Source organism: Chanos chanos, chromosome 1 (genome assembly GCF_902362185.1).
Source record: "Chanos chanos chromosome 1, fChaCha1.1, whole genome shotgun sequence".
NCBI classification, from domain to species: Eukaryota; Metazoa; Chordata; class Actinopteri; order Gonorynchiformes; family Chanidae; genus Chanos; species Chanos chanos.
Window position 1 is genome coordinate 58,828,442 of NC_044495.1, and position 22,410 is coordinate 58,850,851.

Genomic DNA, 22,410 nt, shown 5'->3' on the forward strand with positions numbered 1-22,410 from the left:
GTAAGTCTCAAGGCCTGGGTGATCTCAGTGGATTAAACACAATAACACTATACTATTAATGTTTGATTTCACCAACCTTTAATCTTATGGAATTCGAAAGCCTTGTGTGATTGCCACCATCATGTATAATACTTCAGCTTCCAAAACTTTACTTTTAAAGTGGAGATAGACTGCTTGTCTGGCTTTAATATTTCATACATAAGGCTTTTCCACCGTAAAACTGACAAAATCAACAATGGCAGAATATTAGACATGGGTTTTTTTTTTTCCTCTGAAGAAGACCTCTTTATTTGTAAAGAGACTCTGTAGGCCCATCACCCCTTGGTCGCAGACACTCTCTCTTTCCGCAAATTCAAATTCTTCAGAACCATTTCCCCCCCCCTCCAAAATGGAAAGATGTATGGAACAATGCAACCACCAAAACTGTGCCATAAATGACATCGTATACAAACCATGTCAGAAAATTTGTTTTTTGAATTTTATCAATACGAACATTCTGTTCAGGGTCTGGCACAAAAAAATGCAGCTTTGGCAAAAAAAAAAAAAAAGGAGAGAAAAAAGAAAAAAAAGAAACCTTGCTGGTAAGAGGATACCTTGACTACTGTACAGACACGTGAAGTTTCCGTCAGTTTGAGCACATCAGGTGACTCTTCAAAACTCATTTCAAATACATATGACACTTTAGATAGAAAACCTCACCTGTAAACTGCTGTTACGGACATAGGAATACCAGCCATGCCATTCAGGTTCAGTGGGAAACACAGCTGTGACAGTAATAGCAGAGTTAAGTTTTGGGGCCATAGGGCGGCTGTTGGCTATCTGATACACCTATGACTTCAGCCCCCCCCCCCCCCCCCCCCCCAAACCCCACCCCACCCCAAAACACACAGAGCAGCCATCTGAGGTATGTTTATCCCGGTGGAACGTCCCTCTTGAGTGGAATGCTGAGGTCACCAAAGGGGTTTTTTTTTTTTTGTTTTGCAACAGCTGGCCGCTTGAGTGACACTTTTGACGGACAGCTCTTTCCTTGATCTCGTACTCATCCTGGAGGAAAAACTTTTTTTTTTCAGCCCACCACACCAATCTTCAAAGGAGGATTTTCTTTGTATGAAACAACGTGAGGTTCTAGTTAAGGAATATCCAAAGCATTATTTATTGGTGTGTTCAATGTCCTTCAAGTTAACGTTTGAAAAATAAACCCGTGATTACTACACACACAAAAACTATGAAATGAACTTACATTTTTTTTAAAGAGACAGATATAAATAGGAATTGCATAAATAGACATAGCTTCTTTATAAAAGTGTGAATTTTCATTTGGCGACATGAGAGTTCTTATTTTTGGTAATGTTTAAGGAAGGCAAATTCCTCTGCTTGTGTGATGATTCAAATGAAACGACAAAAGGTTTGGGGATGACGGGAAACGCTCTCAGAGATCCTTGTTAAAGTCCGAAAAGCATTCCAAAAAAAAAAAAATTCTTCCCATTTTTCAGCCCTTGAAATTTCCCGCAGCTGGATCATCGCACGGCCTCTCCGCCAATGAAACCTTTTCCGGTGATTGGAATGCTTATTACAAAAATAAGCAGTGAAAACTCCTTGGATGAGGGTAGCCTGGTCACTTCCTAAGCGATTACCTGTCCATCATTTGTGCAAACATTTGTCCACACTTAAGACATTAATGGTTTATCCGAATCTGAACTTCGGCCAGTACTTGACCGTCTGAGGACGCTTGTGTCCAGTGTTTATGGCGCGTTTTGGGGCGGGGGGCTTTGGAGGGGCTTGTTTTGTCCTTTCTTTGTGTCTGTCCGTGATGGTGAACCCCTGCTCCGTCTTCTCGTGGAGGTACAACCTGGGTAAGAAATGCGTGGACACGTGCTGGGACTTCACTCGCGGGCTCGAGCCCATTTTCGCCTTCCCCCTTTTGTTCAGCGCCACGAACCACTCCCTCCCAGTCCGGTGGTTCTTGTGAGTCACTGAGGCGTATGTGTTGTAGCTGTTCTCTTGGAACCTCTCCCTGAACTTGCAGTCCTCTGTGAATTTCTCCTGAAAAAACAAACGAATTAGCAAAGAGCAAGCAGATCAATATACCATTGACAGACCCTGAGCAAATATACACACATTAATCCTTGAGTAGCAAGCACACTTGTCTGAAGGCCAGAGAAAAATTGGGTACGACACTGAGGGTTGAGAGCCATGGCATTTAACACCATAATGAGCAAGTGGAGGTGAATGATACAAAGACCTCCTAATAATCCCGGCTCTTGCTTCAGCTGGCCCCCATCTGGGACTGTGTTTATTTAGTACAATGTTACCTCAGCTATTTTTCTCCTGTAGCGCTCTAATTAGATAATTGCCTGTATGCCTGAGAAAATAACAATTGCCCCCCATCCCTTTTTTTCTTTTCTTTTTTTTTCTAGAAGGTTCCCATCAGACCAACCAGCGCCTCCTTTCAACGCGCTCTTCCAGGTATTCCAGAATGTTGACGTTAGTATCTCCGTGTATGAAAACTGCTGCGCTCCAACGCAATGAGATACATAAACAGTGCATATGACTAATATATTTCAGCATAGTTATGCTCCTCTAACCCACCCACAGTTTTAAAAGTACACCATGTTCTCCCCTCAAACGACAAACCTCCTTTTATGTCTTTTTTTTGGTAATGTCTTTAGAGACAAAGGCTATCAAATATTGCCAAGCTCTTTAAAATGTCAGACACTGTTAAATAAATAAATGACAATGACAGAAATTGCAAGCAGTTTTTCTTTTTCTTTTTTCTTTTTAATTCGCCACCAGCTTTGATATTCCACACTGTTTTGCTCAAACATTTTGACTCTGAAAATGTCGAAAGCTACACCGAAACCTTCCTCAGGAATCTCTCAGGACAGCGTTCCAGTGACTCGTTGATTAAATCAACAATTACATTTACATTAACATCTATTCATTTTGCAGAGAGATGATCAGCATCCAAATCCAAATACTGATATATAATTCCCTCTTTTAAAACAAATATGAAGCCATCACGGTCTGTGTCTAACAAGTTAATCGCCTTAATAGTTGCCCTAATCATTTTAATAACCTGTGAGCTATACCACAGTTATCGCTAGTAGTATTGTTGGCATCATCATTATATCAACAATCTATGTTAGGACAAAAATAGACGGAGTTAAAATGCAGAGACGAAGTACGAGACTATGAACAAGGCCCGACTCGCTGTAATTACTCTGTGCGCACAGTGTTGGACGCCCCATTAGCAGGTGCTGGAGGCAGACTACTTTTGTGCGCTGATTGAGTTAGCCCTCATAAAAAGGAGCTGATGAAAAGCGTCGACGCGGATTACAGACGCGGAGCCACAGACGCACAGCGTGGACGGGGTTTACCGAATAATTGCGAGTCTTACTTTTATCTGCGGCATGGCTCAAAGTCATCAAAATGACTTTCCTATCAAAGAGTCTCCATGACTGACAGCGGCAGCGCTGCCTTTGTACAGGCTAAAAACTCATTATGCCGTGAAATAACTTTATCCGTCCAGGGCACAGAAAAGAAAGACAGATGCGCTTTTTTTTCGACGCCTATCCTGTTTTATACCCTGCAAGCTTCCCTCTTGGGGTAGAGTTTCACAAATGTAGCCATAACCTGCTAGTCTGGTCTCCTGCTCAATTTCTGCTTTACTGAGTGATCCTTTTTTACAAACATCGAACTTGCAGTTGAGACATGTCAAGTTATTTTGTCGATTCGTAATTGAAATGACGGGTATTTAACATGTCAGCGATACTGGCAGGGTGAAATGTTTTTGTGTCCAGAGTACTGCACTGGGGTTGCTCTTTTGACAGATAAAATTTCAACAGCAGAAGTTTAAGAGAATTAAGAGAATGTTCCGTTTGGCAATAAACGAAATCGGCGCTCCATTCCAGAACTCGCTTGACTTTAAAAGTCCATTTGTCAAAGAATTCCGTCAAATCTTGGACTGAATTCTTTAAAGATAAATGTATTTCTGAATGGAAAGAGTTTTACGGACAAATTCACTAATGCTGGCTATTTGAAAAGAATGAAAGAAAGAAATACTTTTCAACAGATGTTTGAACTTTGCAGAAACGCGGGAGATGATCATTCATCAAAGGCATGCAAACTCTCCAAATACTCTTTCTGTAGAGCTGCTAATTTTTGTCAGGGAAAGTATTACGTTTACTGTCAGTTTTCTATGTTTAATATTTAAATCTTCATTTATTTATTTTTGTTTATTTATTTCTTATTTATTCATTCGACATTCCATTATTATCCCTAATCACATTGCAGTTAATCAAGCCTTTGGAAGGACATACTATCATGTTTCTTTGTAGGGACGAATAGCCGGTTCTGCACGTAATGCTAATTAGGATTTTAAATCTGTCAAATAACCAAAAATATATTTGGTGGGAAACTATAAGATGTTGCCAAGGTTACCCATTCCTCAATATGGTGCATTACATAACTCTTTAAACACTGCAATAATAAAATGGTTCTGCTTTGTTGAAAAGTGCAGCATAGCAGAAAATGGTGCCATTACTTTCCTTTCCAAACATGCCAGTCACAGTTTGATCCCTCCTAACCTCAGAAGACCAGATCAACCCCAAAGTTTTTCTAATTCACCCACAATGCCTCTGGATATTATTTTGAGTTATTGCTTGAGAATGCAGAAGGGACACTTTGGAAAAGCAGCAATGTCTTCAACTGTTCAAATCAATGACAAAATATCATCTGTTATTATTCTTTTTTTTTCTTTTTTTCTTCAATCCATTAAAAAGTAAACATTTTGTCACGATCGCCTTTCAGCCGCTGTCTTCATCCTATTTTGTTTGCTTTCTTTTCTTTTCTTTTTGTACGTCTACATGTGTTCTGGTTCTGGTGGTATGAAGGTAGGGTTCTCACACGTAGGATGGTTCCCAGAACCAGGGAGCGACAGGCATTTTAGAATCAGAATCATTCTACTCGCACAGCTGTTCGGCCTGGCTCTGCTGCGGCCAGCCCGCGTTCAGTCAATTATTCCTTAAACGCTCCTTTTCCCAGGCGTCCCCTGACATCCAATGGCATCTCCGTCATTCCGGTCTATGTGTCGTCGGCACTGCGGCGGGGCTATGCCGTGGGGCCTTAACTGTAACTTGGGCTGTAATGTTTAACAGTCCCTGTCTGTTTGTAGCACTGGCACTGAGACTCTGTGCTGTGTCTGTTCCCGTGTAGACTATAATTCAAACTGCGTACTTTATTTCGTAAAGCCTTATGTCCGTATATACCAATCATCTATCATATATACTGAACATACATACTATCACACCTATCCATATATACTAAACACCTATCTGTCAATCTATCTATCTATCTATCTATCTATCTATCTATCTATCCATCTGTGAAACCATCTATCTATTTATGAAGAAGAAACCATCTCTCTCTCTCTCTCTCTCTGTCTCTCTCTCTCTCTCTCTAAATCCAAATGACCCTTTGACCTTTTAAAAGATTTTGTTTAGAATGTCTTGCTGAGTAGGCCCACGTAGCCTGATACGCGTCTGCCCTCCTTGTCATTATCCATGCAATAAATTGCCACTATGAAAACATCTAAATATTAAAAATGATGGACAGCGCAACAACCTAAGTCCCTGAGTCATTCGATATCCCTCCGCTAAGGCCGAGCTGTCTTCACAGTGCCATGCTCTGGATTTAAGTTCGCAAGCTGACAGCGCTATTAAATAAGCTTGTGCAACTGTAGCTGCTCTGAGGAAAATCAAACCTAATTCAACACTGATGGAGACTCTGCAGCTGGTCTAATTGCTGAAGATAGTCTGTAGTGGATTTGAAGCTCATCCCCAGATTTATGTTACGTTCAGATTTCTTTTTTTTTTTCTTCTTCCTCCTATTTTTGTTTCAGCAACCTTTGCGTCCTGTGTTGTAAAACTGGTCTAACTCTTGCGGTGTTGGGTCGTGTTCAGGCCACACTGATCGACGCAGGGATGTGAGACATAGCTCTACTAAGCCAAAATAACAACAACAAAAAAAAGGGACATGCATGTGGTTGGACTGAATCTGAATATCGTACAGGGTTCTGAGTTAGTGCGGCTGGTTGTCTTGGACAACAGAAAAGAAAAGAACGAGGTGTATGGAGACTGCAGACAACTCCAAAGACTGACTGTGATTAACAGAAGATGAAAAAGGGGCCCAGAAAGCAGGCTTTTAGGCCTAACTGCCATTTTCAGTCAGGAGGTGAAAACGTCTTTCATTCTTAGTACCTCACAGTCTTACGACAGGGACGTAAAAACCCTCTCTCGTCGCTTTGTTTGTCCCCTGCTGGATCAGCTTTTACATCCTGTAAGTCAGCTTGCTGACTGACCTCAGATCAGCGGGGAAGAGGATAACGTGTCTTGACTTCGTTTTGTACAGCGCTGGAGTGTGTCACCGCTCTTTCTAGCTGGATACAGAGAAAACAAACTAACTCTGCAGCTGGCCAGCTTTGTTTATCCAACATATTGATTCCCCCCCGCCCCCCCGCCCCCCCCCCCCCCCCCCCGCCCCCGCGCCCCCACCCCCCCCTATACCCCCCACCCACTCCTCTCTGTATTATCAACTGGCCCAGACTCTTTTTAATCTGCTTTTCCCATTATCACATGGTAATAAGCTCCAAACTTCTAGTAGACTGTCATCACCCCCATTGCGGCTTGTCAGGAAAGCTGTTTGACTGCTTATAAGCTACAGGGAGGCTGAGTGCCGAGTCCTCTGCCAATCTTTATGTCATTTGGAGCCTGTAGAGTTTAACCAGATCCTCCAAAATATCACACACGGGCCCAGAGCCTTTGTAAGGTATACTCAGAAGTCGATTTTTTTTTTCTCGCGCTAGCGGTTCACAGTGTGGATTCCTCACCAAACGTGCCATTAAAGCTTGGGTTGAAGTATTGTTAATCTAAACGTAACACGCAGGACACTCTTGGCTTGTACTTACGATGGCATGAAGCCTTCCTCTTCTGTTCATGGCCAGAAACCGGTTGCTGAAGACGCCTCGGATTCCGACTACTCCCTGTGACACTGCGAATAACTCCAGCACACCTACAGGCATGCAAAACAGACAGTTGGATTGTGGGTATTTCAATGAAAGGGCTTATTCAAGTACACGTTTGGGGGGAAAAAGCAACGGGTGTCACAACATAACCAATCAAAACAGAAGTAGAGATAAAATAGGCCATTTTTTAATCTCCTTTGCTGGATGGATGATTGGGCTTAATGAAATATCTTAGCGTCAGAACAGTCCACAATAAAACTATTATAGTTTTATTACAGACACAGCACACCAAGCTGTTTGCCCTCGGAGAGAAGGCTATGCTTGGCGTCGTAGTGGCTCGCAGGACTGTTTTTATTACTCGAACTGAGAAACAGAAGAGTCTGTTTTAATTTCACAGCGCATGCGAAAGGATATCGAGTTCAGTTTTATGGAGAGATTCAAAACCTATTCACTGTTGGTATAAGCAGAGACAGAGGGATTCCCTCTCAGTGACTGGGATTCAGAATAAGGCAAAGGGGTGGAGGCTTTTGGGTGGGGGGGGGGGGGGCGCAAAAATGCTCAAATGAGCACACATATGTCTATATGTACATCCACAAGCAATCACACACCACGAAGTCACTCTCTCTCTCGTTTTGTTCTCTCTCTCTCTCTCTCTCTCTCCCTCTCTCTCTCTCTCTCACTCTAACACGCACACGCGCGCGCGCACACACACACACAAACTACGACGGCTCGTCGGATCTTAGTTTTCCTGTTGATTTTAATTTATGCTCGTCTTTTTAATTGGCCGCGCATAAACCGAACCATGGTAATACTACGGTATGTGTTCCCTATGACATGTCCATTAACAGCAATCTAGTGCATGGCATGACAGGGATGGCACTCCATCCGCTTCCAAATCAAATAACATTCTCATATGAGCCCGCGCACCTGTCACTCATACCTGCCAATAAACAAAGAGTCAGAAACTAAGCATTTCAGCCACACGCCAGGGGACAATTGACCGGACGTTCATAACATGGCCAAATACATTGTGATACTTTTTTTAATATACACGAGTGGTTTTTTTTTTTTGCTTTGCTTTTTTTTTTTTTAAATAAAAGTGTAATTAGTGAACTGCTTGTCTGAAAAGTAATACGCCGAAATGTGAGACTATAAAACAGTATTTGTTAATCAGTTATCAAAACACTTTTATACAAACTAATAAATGAGTAAGCGTTCTTTGATTCTTTTGTCATTAATTCTTTTTCCCGGATAAAACGTTTATTATCATAATTACTACTGCTACTACTACTATTACTACTACTGTTATTATTGTGTGTCATTTCGCAAATTCAAACAGAAAACTTTAATGTGCATGAAATATAAGTTGTTGTGAAATATTGATGACAAACGTAACTTACCTAACAATAAGAAACGCAATAAAAAAAGCAACAAATTCGTGCAAACAAATAGCCTGTTTTAACAAAACAGAATTTTCACGGTCACTATTCCACTTAGCAAAGGCTGCTTGCTAATAGTGAACTTACTCAGTGAATTGGGCTCGTGAGTTCCATTTACTCTGCCATCGGGATGAATTTGGAGGTGAAAGCCAATGCCAACCCTACAGTAGAGTCTGCCAGTCCTTCGTCCAGTTAAGCTGCCTTCTCCCAGAAGTTGGTCCTCCAATGAAACGTACTCGGATCCAGTGGTCGTAGTGGCTGCGGTTCCAATCAGTTGAGCAAAGAGTAGAAGGCTGAGAGGAACGTTCATTCTTTCGAAAAAGAACTTTCTTTACGTGTGCTGCTCCAGTTGTAACATTTTGCTGGTAATCCTTCGTTCTGCTCATAGACTTGCAGTGGCAGCTCTGCCGGGCACTCGCCCGCGCGCAGGAGCAGGAGTGTAGGTCTGCTGGCAAGGAGATATTTTTAACACATATGATCTCACTGCTTGATGCGTGCTAGGGTCCTGAAGGACACACTCTCATCCAGATTTTTCTCTCTCACAGGACTTGCCCCACCAACCAATCGATACACCTCGGAATGAACAGGGGCGAGGGAATGTTTCTTGTCAGCTCACCTTAACTAGGCAACAAGAGCGTGCAAGAGCAAACAGCACGCGGCAATTTACGCACGAGGGAACATGTTTACGATCGCGCGGGAGCGCAAATAATTTATAACAGAAAAAGACAGGAATACACGGGCAGTTATTTAGGCACTACATTCAAACAGAAGATTAGCTTTATTTAAACTTTGAAGTTCTTTCACAAAAAAACAGTTGTGATATAGCCTATTTGAGTGCGAAATTAAAGCAAGTAATTCCTCAGGTGAGGGCTCATCCTAAACATTACAGTGTCGAATCTTGTGCATATAAAACTGCTAATACAGAGTGTAGGCTATTCATTTATGAATCAACACCGTTTTAGTTCGGCTAACATCCAAGATGAAACCGAGATAGATCTGATATTTAAGTCGTGGATGTCAATGCTTCAAGGTTTTACAATATATTTTCTGATAAAACTGACGTAAACCATAGAATCCTTAGTAAGGAACAGCAAACCTCCATGTCACATAGCCTGTTAATTTCGTTAAAATTTTGTTCAAATATTTAGAGTTTATATTAATCTGACACATTTGCCCTCATATTTGGTTTTACATTTGCGCTGCATTTTGTCCTTCACTGGCTACTTTCTCTGTATAGGTTCAAGAGACGTAGCTTATAACTTTGTAGAAATACGTGTTGCTGAATAACCGAATTTAATCATTTCAAAACATTACGTAATTTACCCAGGCTCATAAAGGCGTCTCAAAATGAATTCCCAGCAGTTCTCCGAAACTTAAACAATGTTGTTGTCCAGACCATGTGTTGTTGTCCAGACCATGTCTTCAAACAACCTCCTGCCGCGTTATGGAAATGCTACAACTATAACTGCATGTCTCGTGGCGTCGTAGACACGCCGTGGGAGCGTGTGGCGCTTTGTTAAAATGTCTGGACCATCTCTGAAGTTTTGCTCGGTACTGAAAATCCTTGGAATGATCATATTTTACACTGACGTTTATCATATGGGTTCAGACTAAACACGTGGAAAGCTCCTTCCCTGTACATACTGAAAACACTGCAATTATCGATGCACCGGTTATGAATACAGTGACAGATTATTACGTAGCAATCAAGATAAAAAAAACACTCTGAAATTGAGTCTGCTTGAAAAGTAATACACGGTGCAAGATAGTGGTTGAGAGAAGGACATTATTAGCACAGTTATCCTTATTCCAAACCAATAAAGCCAATGTTGAGACTGTGCCGTGTTATAAATATACAGTGAAGAACACTCCGCGAATGATGTGTTAATCTGGGACTTCACTTTGGACACTGTACAGAGTAGGCTGACCAGGCCTTCCTTGACGTTTTTCTTTTAAAAGTCCGCGGTGAGCCATCTTCACGAGCTGAGGTGTGAATATAAACCAGAGGGATTCCAAGAAGATTAACGCTATAGAAACAAAGAGAGCTGTTTCCATTATTGGGATAATTCAGGACTCCTTGGACGACACAGTCGAGGGAGCAACGGAGAGCAGGATAGGGAAAAAAGAAATCTATCTATCTATCTATCTATCTATCTATCTATCTATCTATCTATCTATCTATCTAGAAGATAGTCTTCAGAAAACCTTGTACAACCTGTGAATTGCATTGGCCTCTCAGTATACCAACGTATATGTTACGGTCTCATCACATTATGTTCACCTATCACACTCAGATCTGTTTCGGTTAACCACATCCAATTAAAATTCTGAGTCCGTCTTTAGGTTTGCAGGGCAAAATTAAAGGAACGCAATGTGAAAGCATTATGATTTTAATCACTCTTAATGACTGCGTCCTAGACGACGGCGTCTACGATGTCTGGTCTTTGTTTTTCACTTGTTGCGGAGACTAGATTGATGACTCTAACGTAAACAACGTGAAACGGTTTACATCCCGAACTGTAAAGACTGTTCAGTCCAATAACAGCACTGAGGTAATCCCCAGCTGTGTCTTACCACCGATGATCCTGACTGATTCCGGAAAGATCTGAGCTTTTAGCAGCTTTTCGCTCTCACATGTAGGCCTAGCCCCCCCCCCCCCCCCCCCCCGCGCCCCTCCGCCCCCCAACCCCACTCCTGTGATTACCATTTGTATTATTTTGTCAGGGCAGATCTTTATCTGTAAACTGTGATGTAGGTAAATGGAGAGAGATGTGTGTCTGTGTGTGTGTTTTTTTTTGGTCTGTTCTCAGGTATTGGTGTATGTAGAGTCTGGGTAATGTTAAGTCAGCTTGATCTGTTCAAGACTTCAGAGGACGACTCTGGGATCCAGCGTGTCTTTTGGGTTCAGGCCCTTCATACATCTGCCCACAGGCATCCTGGAGGACAGCGTAACATCCACACACACACACATCATCACCGTCACAGCTCCGTATTCATGCACGGCACCTTTGTACTCGGACGACAGACAAAAATGTTGCAGAAAGATTTTATGACAGACTAAAGATCTCCTTTTATCAGGTAGAACTTTAAAACTTTCCAAAAAAATAAAACGTTGTTGCAATGCAAAGCATATTAAATGCAATTTGTATCAAACCATACCACAGACCATTCATATCTATCTATCTATATGAAGAAGAGAACATCAAACATCTCTCTCTCTCTCTCTCTCTCCATATATATATATGTGTGTGTGTGTGTGTATGTATATGTACATGCATACATATACATACATACATACATACATACATACATACATATATATATATGTATGTATGTATGTGTGTGTGTGTGTGTGTGTGTGTGTGTGTGTGTGTGTGTATGGATGGATGGGAGAGAGGGGGAGGTTGTATTTAATATGCTCAACTTTTGGTGTGCCCTAAATCTGGGAGTAATGTCTACACTGAAGTCTACATTAAATCTGTTGTTTTGTTTTTTTTCTTTGATTAATGTGTTTTCCTTCACTGAGTGAATACGTTTGTTTGTTTTGCGTGCTAATACAAACAGCTTACTGATTCTGATGTCTGATTGGCTGATTTTGTCCAGTTTGGCTGTCTGACAGAGGAAGTCCCATGTCCTCCCCCCATTAGCCATGGGGTATTTCTCCACTGATCTGCATGGGTTGTATGATTAAATCAATAAACAGTTTGTACGTGAAGTAACCCTTAAAAACAATTCCCAAACTTCTCAGGCTTTGTGAACATGCCCACCCACCCCCCCGTCAGCTCTCAGTTGTCGTGGCAGCAGGTCAGAACCCCCCCCCCAAAAAAACTAAAAACAAAAACATGGTGTGGATCATAGTGCGTTGTTGTTAGCGTAACTGCTCAAACACATCGTTTAGAGACAGCCCCAGATCTGTGAAGTGTTTTATCAGTCTTATGGATCTGAATATGTGCCTTGGCAAAGCGAAACCTTCACTATCCATTTGTGGGAAAGGCTCCCATGCCCCCCCCTCCCCCGCCCCCCCAGTCCAAACTCTCCCCACCAACCCCCATTTTTATTTAAAAAAAAAAAAAAAAAGTTCTCAGAGCAGTTGACAGTGAACAAAGAGGCACCTGTTCGTTTGTTCCAGACACGACCACCTGCCAATAAAGGCATTAACCGTGGACCCGCTTAACAGAACACACCCACTGGCAGTTATTGACTGGGGCGGAGGTGTACACGGCGCAGTCAGATACCTGCTCTCCTGACCTTGACGACTGAGTGACAGTTCCCTCACCTGCTCTTGAACCTTCAGAGCGACGCGTCGATACCTATGGCCTCAGGAGGTTTTCTGATTGGTCCGGCGTTCCGCTGAAGCTTCTGTTAACAGATGAATGCTTGTTCACAGTCCGGTGACTTTTATTCCTAAAGTTCTGGTGGTATGTCAGGTCAGCGTAAGAGTCCCGACAGCAAATAGTTTAACTGTCCTCATACCGGCAAGACATGAAGATGTTACGGAGTAGTTCACCTTGGTTAAACTGACTCTAAGTCAGAGTCCACAGCTTGAAATTCAGGGTTCTGTATCCTCACTGAATATAAATAACTGTTTTTATTTTTCTGTTATTTTGTTTGCCAGATTCTGTACATTAAGTTTGGGTTAGAAGACAGTGGCAGACACTGTTTTCCAGGTTCCATATGTTGAGGTTGTTTTAATATGTTAAATCATCTTTTGTGTAAAATATAACAAAAAGTTATAAAACACACCATTTAGAAGGAAAAGGGAAAAGCATTAATTTTTTTCCCCATCATTCAGTGCCTAATTTAAAACAGCTTTATAAATGCAGATTTGACGCAGTCAACAGCTGATTTTCAAGATTCAAAGAGTCAGGAACCTTAGCTGAACGCAGCCGCAGTTCTTAATGCCAGTTTATGTGGTTTGGTTTCTTGGACTCATATGATTCAGTTGTTTCCAGCTCTAAGAACCCTCAGCTATTTGAAACTATAAGTGATACATTTATTTTAAGCTAAGACCACAATAAAACATTAGTCAAATCATCACCTTCAGCTTATAACTAAGCCTTATTTCACATTTTCAGTGACAGTACTGCTTCTACCCTTGTCTTCGTCATTATCTTTCATCACAATCACAGACATGTTGGGTACATTCTTCTTTTTTTTTTTTTTTTTTTAAATATTAACATGCTGCAAAGTCAGGACATGTCATAGCACCTGTTATCACATCTCAGTGACTTTGTTAAGTCATCTTTATGACAGACGTGTTTATAGGTGTCGCTCATACGATTTCCACCCCTCTAAAAGACCATTGAACAAATAAGAACGTTTTTTTTTCGGTGGGGCGGATTTCACACTTCGTTACTGTCTATGAAAAAGAATGTTTTTGAAAGTTCTCTGCTTTCTTTATGGAGAAGAGGCCGAAAGGGCTGGAATATGGCAGCCTCTCCAATCAATTATCTCTTTGCACATCTGTTTCCTGGCGTGATACAATACGTCTTCATTTCTCTGCCAACTCCTCCGCCGTCGGTCCGTCCTGCAGGGGTCAGAGTTCACCGCAGGGAAATTGCCAGTTCCTCTGATGTATGTCCTTCAAGGCGAGGGAGGGAAAACGCGTTTCTTTTTTGTCTTCTTCTATTTCTTTTCTTTCTCTGTTCTGATCTTTTTTTTGGGGGGGGGGGGGGGGCTTTAGAAAGATAAACAAACAGTCTGTAATGTTCTCTCTAATCACCCATGGGTTTCCTGCATTTTTTTCTCCCTCCATCATCTGTACCTGACCGTGAACACCAAGAGAGAACGTAATCAGAGTGGATGCTGTGAGGCCTCCATAGCAACAGTGAAAGATTAGTTCTGTATAATTTTACCCCGGATTTCCTGTGGCCTTTATTTTTACCCTCTAGGGAGGAAAGCTTAAAAGCAGACTCCCTGGTAGTAAAGAAAAGAATGTCCTTTGCGCTGTGACAGATGACCCGAAGGAAGAGCCCGCAACGAATTCGGCGGTAGGCACGCCAAGTTTCGCAACGCGTAACCCCGAGAGATTGCTGTTTAGCACCGCTATCCCATCTCCGCTGCCTTTGCATGCGGATGGGTCTCCGTTGATGACACACAAACATTCTCGAGTGGCATGACCCTCCAAAGAAAACATGTCAGTGCTACAGGGGGTCTATATTTGATACAGTAACCGGAGAAAGCTTTGTAGGCTACATCTTGTGCACCATTTATCCCCTGGGGTCAGTGCGCTTTCACCTGTAGCTAAGAAAATACGACTGCAAGCAGTTTCTCCTCTGTATTTGGCGTTGTTAGCATGTAAAGGCAACTAGACTTATAATGTGAAAAAAGATATTTGTTTTTGAGTGTCATTGTGAGCAGTCCCACGTCTAAGGACATAATAGCTGTATAATTTAAACAATAAAAGGAAAACAAGTTTAACAATTTCCAGACCTAAAAATAACAGGGTTATATCCTGCTAAACTTTATGTTGTTTCAAAGGTCTAACTGACTGCAAACGCCTAGACTGTCGGTTTTCCATGATGTTTAGGTGAAGAATTTTAGATGTCTAACATTTAAAATACATAAACGACGGCTGTATGATGTGAATTACTAATTTTTAACAGATAAAAGAGTTAAATGAAGCCCATGCGGTTGCGCATCTTCATTTTTGTAACTTTATAGGCTGTAGACTTGACTGTAATGAGAACATTATGCCGTAAAACAAACAGGACCTGGTCGACTCACGCGACCTCTCCAAAAATGAAGTCACTTGTTTTAGAGGCCTGTCCCCTGAAGTCCTGCTCATGTAATGAACCAGAAATAAACACTTGTCATCAAACTGTGTTTGTTATTTTTTTGTTGTTGTTGTTATTGCTGAACATCAGCATGCTAAAATTCGAAATTTAACGACTGAATGGGTAAAAACGATGAATTCTAAAGCTAATGGTTTGATCAAAATACCTTTTGAGCTAGTTTAAACGATTTCAATATTTAAAACCACAATTTGCGCTCGGTCTGCGTCGGAGCCGTGAAAGACTTCAAAAGAGATTTGAAGTAAGGAAACAGGTGCAACCTAAATATCTCCACAGCGTTCAGAAGGTTCTGTCTGTGCTATGCCAAGAATTTAGCAGTCTGCGGAACACAGGGCAGGTACCGAAGCAAGAGCAAACGGGGAGCAATGGCATGTAGAGGGGGGGGGGATTGATTGTCTTTGGAGTGCACTCTAAGTGTAAACTTGTCCCTGTCAGCAGCAGAGAAGATTAAACGCACTCTGCATTAAAATAGTCTAAACGGGCCGTAGTTCAGGCCTGGTTATATATATAGCGTTTTGAGTCATTAAATAACATGGCACGTACATGCTAATCAACAGAGAGGAGATGGGTAAAGTCCCCAGCTTCGTGCCAAATGACCACAGAAAGCAAAGAGGAAGAAGAAGAGGAAGATCGCCAAACTGTTGAAAGTAGTAGGCCTAGTTCTAAATATTTGACATCACGCAATCTCGGGATCTCGTGTCCTATAGTAAAACTGTATATCTTTGGTTTGAACATAAGCTGCAAAGGTGCATGTACTATCTCATGTCTAATAAGCGCAGAAAATGCCACAAAGCGCCACAAACTTCAGTTCACTACGGGCAACAAACCGACCAGCAGCGGTACTGTCAACTCTTCTCAGATGTCACAGCGTTGTTAGTGTGGAGAGGCTATTAATAAAAACGAAGCATCACACAGTCCATGCTCCGTATATCTCCGAAGATCATATAGACCTATTTTGATGCGGCTATCCGCTGCCAAAAAGGTTAACCGAAAGGCAGGAATAGGAGGGAAAGGTGACCGATGCAACGGAGGTAAGGTTCAGCACAGGACATCGCTACACGTAGGCTAGGTTGAACTATGGGCAGCCGCTCAGAGATATTGGCCAAGAGTGACCGCACTGGCCACATGTGAGGGGGGGGGGGCAAGCTGTTCCTGATTGAGGGCGTTGAGTGATCCCCTGACAAAAGCAACAGGAGCTGAAGAGAACGAGGATGACTCCAGCCGCAAGGCACGGGGCAATAAATATCTTTCATAACCAGAGAGAGACCCGACCCCAAATGTTGGTCAGCAATTTGTCATCTCCCTCTACAAATTATCCCGTGTCAAAGAAAACTGGTTTGTTTGCATGAGGAATGGATTTCATTTTTACTGGGGGTTTTTTTAAAGCTTGAAAGACGTAAATTAGTGTCACAAATTAGAGAGCTGTTTTGAATTTTGGTTTTATTTTTTATGACGTGCTTTTACGTAGTGGTGTCTGAGGGTGAATTTGTATTTGGTAACAGTGTGTAAAGCACTGAAGCACCAAAAGAGGGAGCGCTTGTACTCAAATAAACACTAAGTAAGCGTTTGGAGAGGGAAAAATATCCGGACATGAATGAATTGCTTCAGTTGTAACGCTTGGTGTCACTATTGAGCCGTATCCGGAGTGCACCGTAGCCTTTTACTCTAGGTTATGACCATTTTCATACTCTGTTTGAGGACTTTCATGAATGTAATTACACACACAGAAAACAATCATATGGTGGTATTTATCGTTTATTACGCGACCAGTAGCACTGTAAATCAAAATAATACTTATTCGTCAGGCCTCCCCCACTCCGACGGTAATGATTTTGGAATTTTACATTCGTTTGAGCCGCCACAAGATGCACGTGGCATATCGTGATTAATTAATTCATCATCTTTCAGGTGTGTCGTAAAAAGTGCGCGTTCACTTCATGATTACAGTGAGATGAGATCGTGCTGTTGGCACTTTTCTCAAACTACTGACCGTGTGTGAAATTATGTATTTGAAAAAAATAAATAAATAAAACGTAATGGTGTTCCGATCACGGGATTTATAATAAATTCTAAAGCATCCGTTGCCCAAATTATTTATTTTCTTAGTAAAAATTTCTTTGTGAAATTTTTTAGACCTTTGAGGATGTTCAGAAAACAGATCTGCAGATTTTTGTATTTTTATAATCTATGTACAAAAAATAATGTGTAATTGACAAATAATTGTTTTCATTGCTTTCATTTTTAAGACATGTCGTACTTTGAAAAAAAAAAGCTTTTTTTTTCTGACACCTATATTTACTCGCAAACATTTATTATTATTATTATTATTATTATTAATAATAATAATAATAATAATAATAATAACGTAATGTAACCTTCGTGAAGCGTTTAAATATTTCGCGCTTATGATTTTTTAAAGTAAAAGCAATTATTTTTTACTGAAGTCATTTAAGATTCTGTCTTTCTTCTCATTTCCTTCTCACTCACAGGAAAAAAGGGGGAGAAAAAAGAAAACTGTGAGTTGCATTTTTTCTGTTGTGTAGTATTATCAGATTTACATTGCAAAATATCTACCAGGGTTTATAGACTTTCAGTTCAGCGATTACCCCAGGTCAACCCTTTCTTTTCAAAGATGCACAAAATAGTGATTATCCGGTCGGGAACCTCAATGAAACCTTTTATTCTACTGTATTTCGATCATGAATCGCCCTGCTTTCTGTTCTAGCTTTTCACTTTATAATGCTGAAAAACGATTTCTAACGCCGATGTAGGGTCAATGGGCACACGTCAAGTTATGATATGAAAACCGCCACCGGAGTGAACGGTTAGTTTTACAAACCAAATATATACTGCGCGCGCGAGTTTAAAATGTGGACAGTAAAGCACGAGACCCCTGTGAAATGTCTTTTACACAGAGCTGTTTCTGAATTAAAATACCGTCTCTTTTATGACAGAGTTGCAACAATTATTACGAAATAGCTATTCCTCGACTTATGCATGAACTCCATTAAGCTTGTGTTTTCCCCTCGCAGTAATCAACCATACACGCTGATGAAAATAAAGCTATTTTATTGTCAAAGCATTCAACATGATTAGATAAACTATCAAATAGTAAATTTCAGCAAAAGGAAGAAACACTCAATCTATCTTTCACAGACACAAAATATTACACTTTTGTATTCAAACAAAACAAGTATATACACTGTTCTGTACCGACTGCATCATAAATCAATATGAATTTCATTTTACATGCATTCTTAAATATAGTGAGACATCATCTTCCAAATCATTTTCAATATTCAACCTTTGATTAGGCATATAGACATGAGAAAAAAAATCATTTAATAGTTCTCTGTGAAATGGAACTACTTCTTAATTAATTTCTATAGATTATACCTTAATGTATATACAAAATACAAAGTACATTTACACGTTGTTATTTTTTACAGATCGTTAATTTTCCCTTTTTTTCTCAAATAATAAGTGCTTTATATGATAAATAGATTTTTGTAAGTCAAAATGTATTTGCATACACAACAAAAAAAAAAAAGAGAGAGAGAGAGAAGAAATAAAGGAAGAAAAAGATGACAGTTTAAGTAATCCAACAGACCAAATAGTAACGTCTTTTAGAAAGTGAGTGAGTGTTCGAATGTGTCAGTCAAACAGCTTCTGTCTCAAGGTAATTCCCGTTTGAGTGGAGAACAGAGAATAAAGATTCCACTTTTACAAACAAAACCCCTCCCCTACACCCAGAGAAAGTCAGTTATGGGAGGTCATGTGACGCGAGAGGTGATGTCGCTCTCGAAACGACTCGTTACAGATCGGGCATTTTAGTTTCTCCTCCCGCCGGCGTTTGACCAGGGGTTCCATGGCGTACTCCTTTTTGTGGTGTGACCGCATGTGGTAGACCAGGTCGGAGGTCATCCGAAAAGACGCGTTGCACTTGGCGCACCAGTTCTGGGCGGGCAGACAGAGGGACGTGAAAGAGGGCGGCAGCAGCGTCAGGGCCGAGGGCATCTGCAGCTGGATGGGTCCCGACGTCTTCGGCCAGAACGCCGTGGCGTACAGGAACGGACTCTGTTTGGCCATGCCACCCGGTACGGGGCAGTTGCTGCCCAGCTCGGAGCCCTGGAGCTTGGCGGCCAGGTGGTCCGCCTGGTAAAGCCTGCTCGACGAAACCGTGTCCCCCACAGCTGGGTGGCAGTCCACCCCTGGCAGCAGCTTGGGCGTCATCACAAGCGGGGAGAGCTGGGAGAAGGATCGGGAAGGCTGGCTGAAGGCGCTCTTCCTCTCGGCCGTGCTTCCCTGCTGGGGGACGGACGTGAAGGCGCTGCCCACGGAGGAGCCCTCCATACGGGATTGGGGCGGCTGCGTCTCTCCTAGAACCTGCCTGATGTTCAGGTGCTTCTCGCTGGGGTTGCTACCGGGCCTCCCTGCCTCTTTGTTCTCCACGTTGGAGCTCAGGTTCTTGGCGCTGTTCTTCAGGCCCTGAGGGGATTTCTTGACCTCCGTGAAAGCGCTCCGTTTGGTTTCTCCTGGCTCGGAGCCGGCAGGGGAGAAAGCCCGCCTCGTCTCCTCCAACCCGTACGCTCCACGGTACTGCTGCGCCGAGTTGGCCAGCTCCTCCTTAGACTTGAGAGTCTGAGGAAGCCCGCTACTCCTGCTGCCCTCCATCTCGGAGAACTTCCGCTTTCCAGAACTCTCACTCGAGATCTCGGCCTCCTTGTCAGAGGGCGCACTGGTTCTGTTGTTCTCCAGGTCCCTGGCTAGGTTGTGGAAGTCTGTTGACGGTTTGCCATCCTGGGGGCTGGAGAAGCAGTCCGACCTGCCCAGCTTTGGGCTAGACCTGGTAGGGGGCACGCTGGGGTGGTCGCCGTTGTCTTTACTCTCATCGTCTGCGTTGGTGAGGCTCTGTAATCTCTTGGTGCAGCGAAATCTCAGGTGAGCAAGCAGAGGAAACTCAAACTGGAATCGCTGGCTGCAGTCTGGACACAAGTAGGGTGGAGATCCTATACAAACACAAGAAGAACATGGTTTCAATGGTGACGGATGGAGTGTGTGTCATTAATGCATTTACAAGCATAATATAATATAATATAATATAATATAATATAATATAATATAATATAATATAATATAATAGAATGCGCCATTTGAGTAACTTGAGCCTCTGGGGAGAATAGTACTCATACAAGGAGTAAGGATCATGAAAAATTGGATGAAAAAGAGTCACACAGTTGTAGCTTGTGATATTATGACATAATGTTTGTCCTAGATCCCTTTTTTTTTTTTTTTTTTTTGCAACGTCTGATTCTGGCGATTTATGCACGAGTTGTTTCGATTTGTTGAAACAAATACATGAAAGCGTCTTTTTAAAATCATACTGTTTAGTTACTTGATGTTAATTAAGTTTTAACTTAACATTTTGCTTCATTTTCTTTTCTTTGCTTTGCTTCCTTTCCGATTTTTTTCTGAAAAGGTCTTGCGATTTGAATTTCTGACCCATACTTTAAAAGTAAGCTAATAGCTATTAGCATACCACGCACCGGTTACCATGTTGTTACCACGTACAAGCCAAAAATAATTATTAGTGCTAAACACAGTGCCAGCTGTTATGAATACGCATTTCATCAGACGTTACCTTTGCTTTTTATCTGTGTTCTTCCGGAACTCAGTAGCAGCAGTTCTATCAGGTCTTTCCCGTACCACACCAGTAGTTCCTCGTCCTTTTCGATTCTTCTGAGGGACCTGTAGAAGAGCTGGCCGTTCTTCACGTAGGCCTCCAGGTTTTGTTCATCTCTGTCCCGCGCCGACTGAACTAGCCGCAGCCACATCAGGCCCTCTGAGGAGCTGTTGGCGGCTGACGTGTCCACCTGCGCGGACCAGTGACAGCAAATAACGGTCAGAGCCAACAATTTCCACCTGATCTTCTACTCCTCACCTTTACGCGTTCTACTTAGACAACTAGACAACTAAAGCCTTATTTTGTGACTGTGAGTAATTAGTATTGCATGTTTTCGTGACATCAAATGCCGATCAATTTTGATAATTATTAGTTTATGACATAAACGTTTTACAAAACAATGCACGAGGTCTCTTGTCAAACTCAAAAGCACTCATATCAGTTATAGAGCTTAAACCTAAAAATCCTAACTCACAGTAGACGTACTTAACCGAACACGAAAAGGCTGCAGCGCCTCTATGACTATCAAACTGTAGAATGAACACTAAAACATTCAACGTACCCTGAATATGTAAGGCGCCGTCCGCTTATCTGTTGATTTGAGGGCGATAAAGGCGATGCTGTCATACAGGGAGGTATGACTCAGAACACATGGCCCAAAAATGGCGTTTTCTGGAATGTCGCAGGTGGTGTAAACGCTGGTGAATATATCCGTTAAACACTGTTGCATCGCTTTGGCATCGCCGTCCCACACCAGTTTTTGGGAACTGGATTCCTCCATTATTGGCTGCAAACAATAATAATTAAAAAAAGAGTGAATAATACTACACACTGGGAGTCCAAATAACGCCTCCCCATCACGTAGCACAATAAATAGGTTTAATTGGTTCTCAGGGGCCTAGTCAGGTAAGCTTATTTTGTGTGACTTGAGATTTTATACAAAATTGCTCTCTGAGGAATTAGAGGGTATCACTGAATCGTCGATTTGCCAAGTTGCCGCTCAGCTGTACTGCTTTGCATCCATTTCCGACGTCCGAAATTATTTATTTTCTTTATGTACAAAAAGGAAGAAGTTCTCTTTCATTTGTAGTAGTATCAACAAAAGCGGCCACAACAACAACAACAACAACAATAATAATAATAATAATAATAATACTAATAAAAATAATAATAATAATAATAATAATAACCAATTGGTTCTATTATTGATGTTATGTTGCGCGCTCCGTGAGAAATAATCGTAGCTGCAGTAACGACATGTATTTCATCATGCTTAAAAACTGACGCGGACGGAGGCTAACAGACTTTTCATGGCACTGAGTTGGGGAGAGAAAATGTGGCCTTATGAAACCGTGTGGTCCATTTAGAATCAGAAGAGCATATCGAATGGATTTCAAGTGCACTGTCAGAGCGGCTGATTTCATGTCAGCTAACCTTTAGCTCCTTTCTACAAGAGGGAACGTATGTCTGCTC

General features: G+C 41.8%; 2 protein-coding genes across 2 annotated transcripts; both read right to left on the bottom strand.

The window, feature by feature from the left end:
* Nucleotides 1-1,683: 1,683 nt before the first annotated feature.
* On the bottom strand, nt 1,684-8,770 carry fgf5 (fibroblast growth factor 5). The gene is made up of 3 exons (XM_030790211.1): nt 8,548-8,770; nt 6,965-7,068; nt 1,684-2,043 (listed from the first exon to the last, which is right to left on the bottom strand). The coding sequence occupies exons 1-3, from the start codon at nt 8,768-8,770 to the stop codon at nt 1,684-1,686; spliced, it is 687 nt and encodes a 228-aa protein (XP_030646071.1).
* A 10,243-nt stretch (nt 8,771-19,013) lies between these two features.
* Nucleotides 19,014-21,718, bottom strand: prdm8b (PR domain containing 8b). The gene is made up of 3 exons (XM_030789621.1): nt 21,500-21,718; nt 20,896-21,127; nt 19,014-20,263 (listed from the first exon to the last, which is right to left on the bottom strand). Exons 1-3 carry the CDS (start codon nt 21,716-21,718, stop codon nt 19,014-19,016), a joined length of 1,701 nt encoding a protein of 566 aa, XP_030645481.1.
* Nucleotides 21,719-22,410: the final 692 nt, after the last annotated feature.